Here is a 12898-nt window from a genome sequence, read left to right as displayed (position 1 = left end):
CAATGGAAAGGATAGTCTGTCGTTTAGTTGAGAGGGTGATTTTTTGGCTTGAGGGGCATGGCTTCATTTCCAGGCAGGAACTTCCTGTGTAGACCTGAATGCTTTCTTTGACTCATCTGGCCTTGAATTCTGCACATTGATTCAATTTCTTGGACAACTTGTAAGAGAGTAAGAATCCATTGATCATTGCAAGGTACTCTTGGAGACAGATGTGGATGCCACACAGTAGCATTTGTGCCTATTAAACAGCGAGTGCCACCTCATGGGCTAATACTGGAATGAAACTTAGCAAGTATACTGAAGAACTGGAGGTGAAAAGTCAAAATAATAAACTAGATATCTTTGGAATTTCTCTAATCTTTTCTCCTATATCTTTACAATCCTTTCTTTTAATATTGTAGTCATCATGCTCTTTCACCACTTCCCATTCCAGATGTTATCAACGTATGATAAACACAATGTTGTATATTTAATTATAATCAAGTGTCAATTTTCAATTTATTTTTTTATTGTGTTTGGTATTTTGCACTTCGCTTGGAGTTTGTATCATCTGCGACTAGTGAGATTGCACTGACTGAGGAATACACACAGATCTCTGTGTGTGTATATTTATATAGGTTACAATTCTACTATTAACTCAGGTTAATTCCCCACCCTTGACAGGCCTTGAAGTACATTGGAAACAAAGTACGAAGGCAAAGGATGTGGGGAGGCCCAAAGAAAACAAAGATGGAAGAAGCACGAGAGCTGCTAGCATCAACTATTTTGACCCACGTTCTTGTATGTAACTCTTTTTTTTAAACTGGAGTAAATTTGTGTGATTATTTACGGTGTGAGCTTTGTTGGCAGGGAAAAATGTCTTTGATTGCTTTGTAGCTAAGATAAAGTAAATCACCCTCAAAATAAAGGGGAAGATTTGAATTGAATCAAAAGTAATCTTCATGAAATGCTCTACTGTTTAACTACTTAGCATACTACGCATTTTTCTGCATAGCCAGGCAGTATCAGCTATTAGTTCAGGACCTTATTCTCATGACCTATACTTTATTCTGATTTGTTCTCATTTAACAGCCATTTCAGTGTCACTAATGTATATTACCGTTAGCATTTTTAAAGAAGGTAAAGTGCACAAATCCCTTTCTTAACTCCCCAGTCAGCCCAGATTACCCACTTATTGAAATGGATGTGTTTGAATAAGAACTAAGGAATTGATCCTGAAACATCAGTGTGTTTTACTTTTGTTTATTTGTTTACAGGTGAAGGAATTCAATTTTCGTGCCAAGTGCATATACACAGCAGTGATGGTGCGCAGAGTAATTTTGGCTCAAGGAGAAAATAAAGTAGATGACAGAGACTACTATGGAAATAAACGTTTGGAGTTGGCAGGGCAGGTGAGTTCTTACTTCAGGTGCTTTTTTTTGGGTTTTGTTACTATCTGCTTTGAAAAGATGCAGAATAAGGAGCATCCTTGTCTTCCTAACTTAAGCGGGTTTCCTCTCATTTTATTTTTGCTGTTTTTTCTGTGTTGACTTACAGATATGCTTCCCTGACTGAGACTAATAAACTATATCCTCACTTCTGTGTTGCCTCTTTATAGACAGAGTAGTGTAAATATGACATCAGTTCTAGTTCCATTATAACACTTAGTGCCAAGAAGGCAGCAGTAAAATCCATCTTCCAGTGTCCCCCTTTAAGCATCTGGGTAAGGGAATAAACTGGGGCCAAACCAAATACATGCCTGCGTGTCAGGTCCAGGTTGTCCCACTGTGGAGAACCCAGCTTGTGTAGCAACTCACAGAACAGCCACTCAAGTCTCCTGTACTTTGCAGAAGCCTGTAAGATTGCTTATTTGTTGTCAACTGCCTTTCTAGCCTCTAGAGTAGCATGAATTAACTAAGTGGTTTAAAGTTAACTTGAGCAACTAATGGAAGTGGATTGCATGGACTACTCTGCTTGCAGAATTTTGCATTGAGATAGAGGCAGTAACAAAGGCCTGTGAAGGAGGGAATGGTTTGAGGTGTCTGACTGGCACCGTTCTTTTGCAGAGAGGGTGGCAGTTCACAGCTGTTGGCCAAACTACATTCTCCTAGTGCAGTGGGAATTTGCCTATCAGGTAAAGGAACTGCTTAGTTACCATGGCATGGATTTTTCCTTGCCATGCGTGGTTATTTGATTAACCAGTTTAGATTATGATGGGGCTTCTTTGCTGTGCTCTGTATTAACTTAAGTTGGGGTTTTGGCAGTCAGTATCATCTTGTGTTACTGATCGTGCAGCAGAAGTTCAGACAAGTATACGTAATGCACCAGGTTGGAGAAGCTATGCATTTCTGCTCCCCACATCATTCGTATTGGGATTTCTGTTGCAGCACATGTAACAATATCCATTCTTTTTTGTTCATATCCAGTGGGAATTCTCATCTTACTGTACTTTTTTAAGATGTGTGCTTGCATGTTGTCTCATATTCCTGTGCTCTTTCCCACCCTGCCTTGTCCTCCATGCACACATGTGAACACACACAGAGCACGCAATCATTTCAGAATAAAACCATGCACTTTGCTTCCTAGGTTTCTGAAGAAACTAAGACAACACTCTTGAACACACTCTTAAGCACAAATACAAGGGAAAAATACTCTTAACCTGTTAGGAAAAAAAATAATCTTTCTTCAAATTAATATGTTTACTGTTCGTCAGACTTGTGTGCTGAAGCAGAACATATTTCTAAAGTGTAAGGAGTAGTAAAAAAGAATGCACAATATTCTAATGGTTCTAATGTGCTGTAATGTTGCTGTATTTCAGTATGACAGTCAGTAATTAGTTGTTGCTTTGTCATCGTATTGTTCTTATTTAAGTGTATTGAAGGAGTAGTTTGATTTTCCCTAATATTTTTAGAGACAGAAAGTAGAGCAGGTAAAAAGTTTTCTACAAGCTGTAATAAAAAGGTGTCTGCTCACACAGATGTTAAAGTAATTTTAAATTAACTGGGAAGAGGTTTTAAATGTAGAGGATCATCATAACAAAGCCAATACATATTTTTTCTACGTCAAGGGGAACTGTGCAGAGGGGGTTGTAGCACTTGATTAAGAGTAGTTCTGGCTCCCTTGTGATATTTTAAAAGCTCATTTCAGGCTGAACACTTGAATTCCTCTCTGCCACATTATTGGTGTAATATTAATTTGATTGGACAGAATATAAAGTCTTGAGATTTTTTTTGCCAGTTTGAGTTTAGCTAAAGTTTGTGTGGATAAAATGGTTGGTGGTTTGTTGGGGGTTTTTTTGTTTGTTTTTTTTTTTAATGCCAGCATGTTCCTGGAATAAAAATCCTGTTGATTTAAAATTTGAATAAAGAAAAAAAAAAGATTCCCATGCGAGGAGAAAAACATAGCAGTCTAAACAATGTAAAGACATAAAAGGCATTGTGTTTATAAAAATGTGTGAAAACAATAGCTGCTAATTTCACACCCCACGGGACAAGAGAGTATGAAATGTGCTTTAGCTTTAGATAACAGAGTTGTATCCACTAGCCAAGCTGGTTTACAGAGCTTTCTCTTAGTCTTTCTGCCACTAGAGGCTTGGTAGGCCAGGTGCCAGCTGAGGTGTTAGCAAAACCTACCGATTTCAGGCTTAATCTTTTCACCTACCTTTTCTCTTTCCTTAATGTGTTCATTATTTGCTAAGCATTACTCTGTTCTTTGTCCTCGGGATTTTTTTGTTGTTGTTGTTTCTAATGCAGCTTGCTTTGTATGGGTGAGATATGGAACAGCACCAAAATCCGGCACCCTGGAAAGCAAGGGATTTCTACCCTGTGACAAAAGAATACCGCCTTGACTTCAGAGATTGCCTAATCCCAGCTGTTCTGATAATATAATTAAGGCTGCCTAATGTCTTTAATTTTGCAACCAGTTTGTGTGAAAGGGAGAATTTGGCACTCCACAGGCTTAAACGCTAAATAGCAATCTCAAGGCACCTAATTAGAATTCTCTGACATTAAGCTAATTGGTGAAACTGTATTTCAGCAGCTTAAGTTCTTTATTAATTTTTCTTAGGATTTTCAATGAAAATCAATTGATGAGCTGTCAGTATTTTATTTTTTTTCTTAAATATAATTTGCTGTTTAGTGCTCTTGTCTGAAGCGGGCTGAAAGGCCCTGGACTAACTATGAAATCCATTGAATATTATCATTGGCATTCCATCCTTTTTCTTTAATCTCTTGCTCTTGACCTAAATAATGTGGTTATTGTGAGATTCTGCTTTGCCAGATAGTCAGAGCTCTGACAGACCTAGAGTCTGTGAGTGAAATTAGCAAAGTATGATGCTTTTCAGACTGGCAAATAGTAGGAAGTTGGTGTATTTGGGGTGTAATTTACTTTATTACTTCAGAGAAGAGGAAGGATGGTGTGGCTTTATAATGCCTATGGTGTGTGGAATTAGGGGATTTTTGCAATTTTATGATCAAGAAATCAAATGTGAAAGTATTTTCAGAGTAAATTTTTTTAAATGTTCTGTTAATGTTTTGCTAAATGTTTGTCCTGCTTAAACCTGTTGAGGTCAAATGTATACCATGATTGATTTCAAAGCGTCTAGTTCTTATTTGACAGGACTATCAGACGTCTTAAAACTGTGCACATTACTTCCTTTTACTTTTCCCCTACTTTTGAAATACTTCCCTCGTAGTCTAGTTTTTGGAGACTCCAGTGGGTTTTCCTTCCTAATATGATGCTGCATAAAAGTTGCTTTTATTTCTGATGGAAATCTGATTTAAATGAGTTGTGTCATTGCAGGTGAGTTGCAGGTGACTGGGTTTTTTATGACAGGGTGTCACCTTGAAAATGTTAATGGTACTACAACAATCAGGAAGGGAAAGAGCCTCTGTAACACCTTTTCGTGCCAAGTGAGGTCTAAAATATCCCTGCTTAACCAGTTTTCAGCAAAACTTCTCTGTCCAGATTGGAAATAGGATTCCATTTTTGTCAAGGGTTAGCATACAGCATGTGTTATCGCTGTGGTTTTACAATTTAGTGACTGATCACTAAATATTCCTTATGTCTTGTGGAGTAGACTGTCAAAAATGATCCAGTCTTGCTCTCCATGAAGACCAGTGGGAGCATTTTATTGCAAATCAGATCTCCATCTTGAGTTTCCAGGTGCTATTTGTTGCTTTTATTCTAAAATGCATTTGTGATGCCAGTGAAAAAGGAAGCTTATAATTTATTTAGCTGCTTTATAGTGTCATTTGCCAAATGCTGTAGTCATCTCAGCTGGGGTATGTAGGTAGAGGAAAGTAAGCGAAAGCTAGTGGTCCAACCCAGTGAGAGAGGCATGAGTCGTTTGCTTTCTTCTTTCCAGAAGGTGAGGAAAAGTTTGGACTATGATGGAAACAGTTGAAATTCAGTTTAATTCTGTACATACAGAAATTAAATTGTGCAACTGACTCCAGAATGTCTTAGCTTGTGGTAGCTGAATACCTAGCTTGTTCAGCCCTACAATGCTTTGTACACTGGGAACCACCATTTCTGGCATTGGTAGCTGCTGCATTTTTATTTCTTTTGACACTTGGAGCTGCTGTAAAATAGAGTCCCAGGACAAGACTGCCAGGCTTTAGAATTGACACTGCTTGCTTGCAAGCTAATCATCGTGAACACTTAAAATGTATCATGTAAAGCAGATTTAAATGTTTTGGGAAGCTATTAGTGTCTGCAAGGAGAGGTTGAGCAAACGGCAGAAGCAAAGCTTGGATTGGAGAACAAAAAAAGTCAGGTCACAAACTTTGGTCACCTTTTCATTTTATGGCTATTTTAAGAGCTAGAAGTAATTAGTGTAGATATGCAGGAAATAATTGGTTTAAATTGCAGCACTTTGAAGGGTTGTATTGCTGGGCTTTTTCCAGTTCAGCTGTGTTACGAAGCTCCTTTGCTTAAGCTGTAGATTTATTTTTTTTGTTTGTTTGTTGTTTTTTTTTAAGGGAGAGATGTGGAAGATCATTGCACTTTCCAGATAGTATCGCTTGTAGAAAGGGATGTCAGATGTTGAACCAGGTGGACTTTCTGTGAGTGTAATTGGTTTTCCATAGCTTCTGATTGGCAGAAGGTAGCAGGATGAAAGTGTATATCTGAGGAAGTTGTCTACATAACCTGAGATGTCTTGCCAGCTGTCAAGAGCACAGATTGCTTCTGAGCCCCTAATAAAGTCTCTTTAGTTCTGCTTGTCCAGAAGCAATGTTAACTGTGCACCTTTTTTGCGTCAGTCTGGTTTTCCACACTGTGCACTGCTTCCAAACTCTGTGCTGCTGAGTTGCTTCCCCTAACGGCCACTGACAGTCACTTAAGTGTCTCTCTTGTCTGTTTTAGTAGCTCCTGGGAAGGGGCACTTTAAATAGCCTTTTTCACTTTTAATAGTAAAATATCTCAAGGTAACTGCTCACTGAACTGCTTTACTGCAGTTATTCCATCCAGTATTAGAATAGAAGCTGGTCTTGCCTCCAAATCTTGTGTGTAATTCAAGGTTGTACATTTAGGGTATTAAATCTTTAAAAGAGTTTGTGATTTTAGGAAGGAAGTAGATCAGCAGATTAGGGAAAACAGTTAGTAAAAGGATAGCACAGAGATGGATGGGTGTGCTAAGATATTGTGAAGGAAGAATTAGAGCAAACCAAAAAGAACGTAGACCATTCTACTTAATTTGCTTTATGTTATAATTTCTCCAATACTGCACTCTAATAAGGAAAAAAAACTCATGAGAAAAATACCATTTGAGAAACAGAGAGGGTATTTTTTAACTTAGAAGAAACATAACGGTAGAAGTATTAAATGTGTCCCTGTCACCCATGTGTCCCCCATTTCCCAGTTCTGGAAAAGTATAATTTTTTTCCCTTAATCCAATTGGTTTGTATTTCCAGCTTCTTTCTCTTCTGTTTGAAGATTTGTTCAAAAAATTTAACTCTGAACTGAAAAAGATTGCTGACCAAGTAATCCCAAAGCAACGTGCAGCTCAGTTTGATGTAGTGAAGCATATGCGTCAAGACCAAATTACCAATGGCATGGTCAATGCCATCTCCACTGTAAGTATTTTTGTTTTCATTTTAGTAGGTAAAGTTTTTCCACCAGAGTGAATGATGCAAATGTGTAAATTTTCTTCTGATGACTCTACTATCTTTGGTTGTAAAAACAAATCTATTTAACATTCTTTATAGATTAAAATTGCAAAAGTCTGTCATGAGCAGGACTTTTGGAATTCACTGAAGGATCATTAATCATCAAATCAAACCACTTTTTATTTCACCATTTATTTCAAAGTTTTATTGTGTGAGAAGCAATGGTAGAAAAAACCACATTTAAAATAGCGATCACGTTTGTATTTATCCAACTTGCTGTCTTCTAGGTTCTGTTTGACTATCTGGCTCATGCTATTTTTTATTATCTGGCTTTAGCTAGGGTCATATTACATCGTATGTCCAAAAGGTGGTTTAAAAACATCAGGAAAACATCATGAACAGAAGACCCACCATCAGGGGGTGGGGGTGGGTAGGCAAAAAAAAACCAAAAAAAAGCCAACTCTAAAAAGGGAAGCTGAATTTTGAGCTCTTTAAGGGCGGTGCCTTTTTATTCATATGAAGTTGCTAGTATGAGCAAATTTGCAGCATAGAAATTAGTGCTTCTCTGCTAATGATACTGAACTGTTTAACAGGGAAAACTGCTACATGCTGTATAATAAAAAAAAAAAAAACCAACATAATTAAGCCTTAAATATTTGTCTTGGCTAGGTTTTAGCCTGTGTCTGCCTTCTCCTAAACAGATATTTTCATTTTTTCCAGCAGAGAACAAAAATACAATTACTAACTTTGTCTCTTACATCACACATCTGCAAGAACAATTTGTGAGGTGGTTCCTGAAATCTAGCTACTGGCTTGTAAATGACTTTGAAATCCATTATTTTTTTTAAGAAATTAGATTAGTCTAAGTATTTTAGTAGCTGGTAAAAGTTACGCAACTTAATTTTTAATCTTTGGAACTCTTGAGGGGGCTTTTCTGCCTAGCATGAAACTGAGGATTTTCTTCAGTTCTTGTGAACAAAATTAACTCCACAAATTGCATCCAAAACCACTACCAGTCTGTTACTTAAAAACCCCAGTGTTAAAGCTTATCACTATTTAATTTTATGAGTGCCCCAAATGTAGTTAAATCTCTTCAGTGCACGTAACCAAAACAATTGACGGATTTGTTTCTCTAAATGCTAGTGCTTTCTTCTAGCCAGTGCCAGTTTTTCCATTTGGACTGACAGAGATAAATCTGCAAACTATTCAGTATGTATTGTAAAGTCTTCCTTCTTCCACTGTCTTTGGACTTTTTTTTTACTGCCACATAAGCAGTTAAACACCATCTGCTCTTAAGCATTGAAAATAATTTCTCAGGAACAATGCCCAGTGCATACTATTCAAGAGATTAAGCAAATACCATAAAAATCATTCTTGGAAACAACAATCTCCAATTTCACCAGAATGCTTCAATGATAGTCTCAAAGAGCATTGAATAACTCAGTGGATTCATAATTACACCAGTAGCATGCAAAAGAATTCACAGCACTACTGCATTAACTGTACAGTGATGTTCAGTGATATTCGCTGTAGGTCATCTTTTTACCCTGAAAAAGACCAGAAGAGAGGGTAGGTCAGGCAGCAATGCCACAGGCCTAATAGACATTTCAGTGTCTGCAGAATCATCTGATGCCACTTAAGGAACAACTTTCAGGTCATTCATATTCATTCATAACTTCCTGCTCAGTAGGAAGTTACCTGCTGGGGATGGTCTCACAACAGCTGTGGCCCCAGTCTGGGTTTTTGGACAACATTTAAAGGAGTCAGTCTGTCACATCCAAAGCACAAAGAATTTTTCATATTATTTCTTCAGGCAGTGTTTCTACCTCCCCTTTCCTCCAGTCTTTGAGATTTCAGTCTTCAGGGCAGTGAAGAAGAAACCACATGCTAGTTTAGACTACAGGTGCAATCATTTCTAGTGTGAGGAAAAAGTACTCATTTATTGTATTCTTCCACTTATTCTGATAACTCCTGGTCTTTAAAGAATGAAATGGTTAGCAAGTGAACCCTTCCTGAGAAGGTTGAGTGAGTGGACAGGTTTCTTTTGACTGACTTACTGTTGGTATTATGACTTCCCACTTTCTGTAACAAGGAAAAAAGGGAAGTTCTGCAGACTGTTTGGTGGTCTCTCCAGTAGAAGCAAATAGCAAAATCATTCGGATGAATGGTCGTTCCTTGCTGTTCATCATAAAATGGAATTGTGCTGTTAATGTATAAATAAAGAAGCCAAGCAAATCGCCCTCTAAAAGAATTTCAGTGCAGTACAGCAGGTGAGCTTCAAATTTTTGGGTAGCGTTGGTGAGCTGAGTTTATCAAAAAGGCTATAGGAATTAGCTGAAGGCAGTCCTTGGGGAAACCATTACTTTTGAGATCTTCGTTGCCGTCGGACTGACTAGTAGCATGGTGGCTGGGATAAATAGTAGTAATTGGGACAGAAACTTGGTCTATCCACTGACTCATGTGCTGGGAGCTGTATATGGAGTAGATGTTATGAAGCCAAAATTGTAGCACCAAATTTCAAGATCTTCCAGTAGAGATTATTAAATCTGCTTGGCATGGAAACATAATTGTGTCCTAGAACATTCTCTGAACTCCTCTGTTCTCCTAATTAAAACCACAAGTGATACTGCCTGTGACAGTCATGAAACATGAAACCTCTGACGTATGTATGGATCTTGCATTTCATATTTGATGTAATCTTACCAGAGAAGTTGGAGAGACCACACTCTTTGGTGAGAAGACAAATCAGTGAGTCTTTTCCCTCTGGATTCCAAAACAAAAGGCTTCATGGAAGTACAGGTAGCTTTGATGTCAGACTTCTCCAGCTTAAATGCCTGTGTTTCCTACAAAAATAACAAAGCACAAAAAAGGCAGAGCTGAAAGTTTGTGGGATCTATTGTAAAAGTGTATTTCACTCAAAATACTTTTTTTTAGTTTGAAAATACTCAAAAACATCTATAATGGGAGAACAGAAAATAATTTAGCTAAATTTGAGTATTGATTTACCTGTGAGGGACACATGATGAAGAATCTTTGTGTGATTGACTAAGTATCCTCTTGTCTGAAAGAGCAGTTCTTTTGTTTCAACTTTTTTTAGTACTTAGTTACAAGTATGTTATAACTAGTAGTTCATGTGCAGATAGATAATTGGAAAGTTGTTCTATATAAATGCAAAGCTTCTCATTCTAAGTACTGAAAAAAGACATGTATTGTCAAGACTACGGAAGGATAAACTGCAATAACTTTTGAAACGTTCATTTTATTCTACAGGGAAATTGGTCTCTGAAGAGATTCAAAATGGACCGCCAAGGCGTGACACAAGTATTGTCCCGCTTGTCTTATATATCTGCTCTGGGAATGATGACTAGAATCTCTTCTCAGTTTGAAAAGACAAGGAAAGTGAGTGGTCCTCGATCACTACAGCCATCTCAGTGGGGGATGCTCTGCCCATCTGACACTCCTGAAGGAGAGGTGAGGAACTTACATTTTGCTTTCAGTAGTTCTTGTCCCGAGAAATGGAGGCATAGGTGATTCTCCATAAGAGGAAGAAGTCTGATGAGGATGTTTCTGGAGAGAAAAAATATCCTCAGACTGATAACACAACTTCTATGTCTTCTCACATCCCATCCATTTACATCCTGATCCTCCTTACTAAATTGCCTTTTTTCTCCTACCTCAGTGGAGTGGCTGGAAACTTTTCAGAAATAATTTGGCTGTATGAGAATGACATGGGGGCTCCCATTTTTGCATCAGAGCTACTTGTTCTCTTTTGATCAGAGCAGAAAGAGAGGAGTCCTAAACTCTTATCCCTTTGTTCAGTAATAGATGTTCTGCTTTGAAGTTGCAGCATCAACCTGCAATTTTTCTAGAAACAGGTATTATTACTATAGAAATGGCTTTAGCCTTTAGCTTGAGGAAGAGAAACACCTTTGTATGTTTTGCTTTTAAGACATCAGCTATTTTAACCAAATGATTGATGCTGTCTTTTTCTTTGTTTTCCTTTTTTTCTTTTATTTCGTAAAGAGAAAGTACTGGAGGAACTCTGAACTTGCTGGCATAAACACATAGTCAATATGAGCTAGTTATCATTAAGCAGCTGAAATAAAATTGCACTGTATAAGATATGTGGATATTTTCCATTGTTAGAATTTGTGTTAGAACATACAGGATATCTAGCAAATCGGTAAATATACTGATTTCATATTTCTATTACGCTTCTAAGTTGCTGTTGCTTTGAAGAGAGAAATATAGGGTTATACATGGTTGGTTAACTTGAGAACTACAACTTCATTGCCTATAGTTTTATTAGTTTGTAAATGCTAAAACATTACATTTCAACCTGATACAGAAAATTCTTCCTTTCTTCCCTCCTCATTTTCAGTGTAGTTAATTTGTTTCATTTCTTTCCCTTTATCCTTCTGACTTTTTTTTTTTTTTTGTTCTTAAGTATGGTTTTTGGAAGAAAAAGATAAGTATAGTATTAATACTTTGGAATAAAATGGATAAAAGATGTATTTTTTTATTTTAGGCATGCGGTTTGGTTAAAAACCTTGCCCTCATGACTCACATTACTACGGATATGGAAGATGGCCCAATTATTAAATTAGCCAGTAATCTTGGAGTTGAAGACGTCAACTTGCTCTGTGGTGAAGAACTTTCATATCCAAATGTGTTCCTTGTTTTCCTTAATGGTATGTTACTTTTCAGCAGTCTTGACTCTGATCTGTTGCTGATAGAGAGTTAGGCTTCAGAAATCCTCCAGCAATTTTTGGAGCAGTCAACTGCAGATGCCATTCTCCACATGTAGATAATTCCATCTGTAAATATTTTGATAGGGTCAGGCAGAGTAGGCAGGCCAGGTGATGGCCCTTAGTTGTCTTAAGCTGTGTCCTTAGAACTCTGCTTGCAGATGTGTGTAGTTGGGAAATTGAAGCTTGCTCAAATTTCAGTACTGTTTTGAAGTACGTTGCATAAATAAGTACAAAAATATGTACGTTCTATTACAGATTTGTTTGGTTTTTTCAGGTGCTCACTGAATGAGGTACCATTCATAAATACTTCTAAAAGAGAATAACACTGCTAAATTTGTAATAAGTTAAGTTTACGAATTCAGAGCTTCATTCACAGAAATTATTTAATTTTAATGTAATCTTTACGTATTTATATATATATTCATGCAAGTTCCTTTAAAAACAGGAAGGAAACATCACTTGTTTGCAAAGTTTAGCAATGCTGTTCTCTTCAAAACTACCTTTTAAAGGGCAACTTGCTTTGTGAACGATGAGAAAAAATTAGACCTCAGAAAATAGGCCTCTTTGTTAAAGGGGTGATTTGGTGTATGTGCTTTGCATCGGCACACTTATGTTCCTTTTACAATTGATCTTTCAGTGTTTCTAAATCAACAGGTACTGTGATATCAGATTCCAAAATACTGATGTTTTAAAAACTACAGCTGTGATTTAAAAATTGCCTTTGTCAACAGCATCCACTTCCAGGGACTAGCATTTAATGTCTGTCACCATGAATAAATTCTCCATTTACCTTTGAATTAAACAGCAGTTGTTCTTCAATCCTGTCTTTTACCAGCAAGTTGAAAGTAGCACTTGCCCAAACTGTTTTCTTTTGCTGTGCTTTTCTGTAGCAGTATGTTAAAAATAAGGTTCAGTGAAACTACGTGCACTCTCTTCCATCTTGTTATATGGTCCAAAGGGGAATGCATAACAGAAATACTGGACTTCCTTCACAAATTTGGCCTGTAGTATGGAACAAGATAGTTACGCTCCCAAATGTCAATGATCTAGTATTAAGTG

At 37.2% G+C, this 12898-nt stretch overlaps 1 protein-coding gene across 2 annotated transcripts in view; it reads left to right on the top strand.

Moving 5' to 3' along the window:
- POLR3B (RNA polymerase III subunit B) overlaps positions 1-12898 on the top strand; it is an 82010-nt gene that overhangs the window by 22588 nt on the left and 46524 nt on the right. For both annotated transcript variants that reach the window (XR_005104446.1, XM_037389070.1), the window contains exons 11-15: positions 664-780; positions 1257-1391; positions 6894-7055; positions 10359-10559; positions 11617-11779. Coding sequence is in view for 1 of the 2 variants with exons in the window: in XM_037389070.1 (XP_037244967.1) it covers positions 664-780; positions 1257-1391; positions 6894-7055; positions 10359-10559; positions 11617-11779 (778 nt within the window). In the remaining variant the exon portion in view is untranslated. The remainder of the gene's footprint in view (positions 1-663; positions 781-1256; positions 1392-6893; positions 7056-10358; positions 10560-11616; positions 11780-12898) is intronic.

This window comes from Falco rusticolus, chromosome 5 (assembly GCF_015220075.1).
Source record: "Falco rusticolus isolate bFalRus1 chromosome 5, bFalRus1.pri, whole genome shotgun sequence".
Classification (NCBI taxonomy): Eukaryota; Metazoa; Chordata; class Aves; order Falconiformes; family Falconidae; genus Falco; species Falco rusticolus.
Note: the sequence above shows the minus strand (reverse complement) of the source record. Positions and strands in the feature narration are given on the sequence as shown.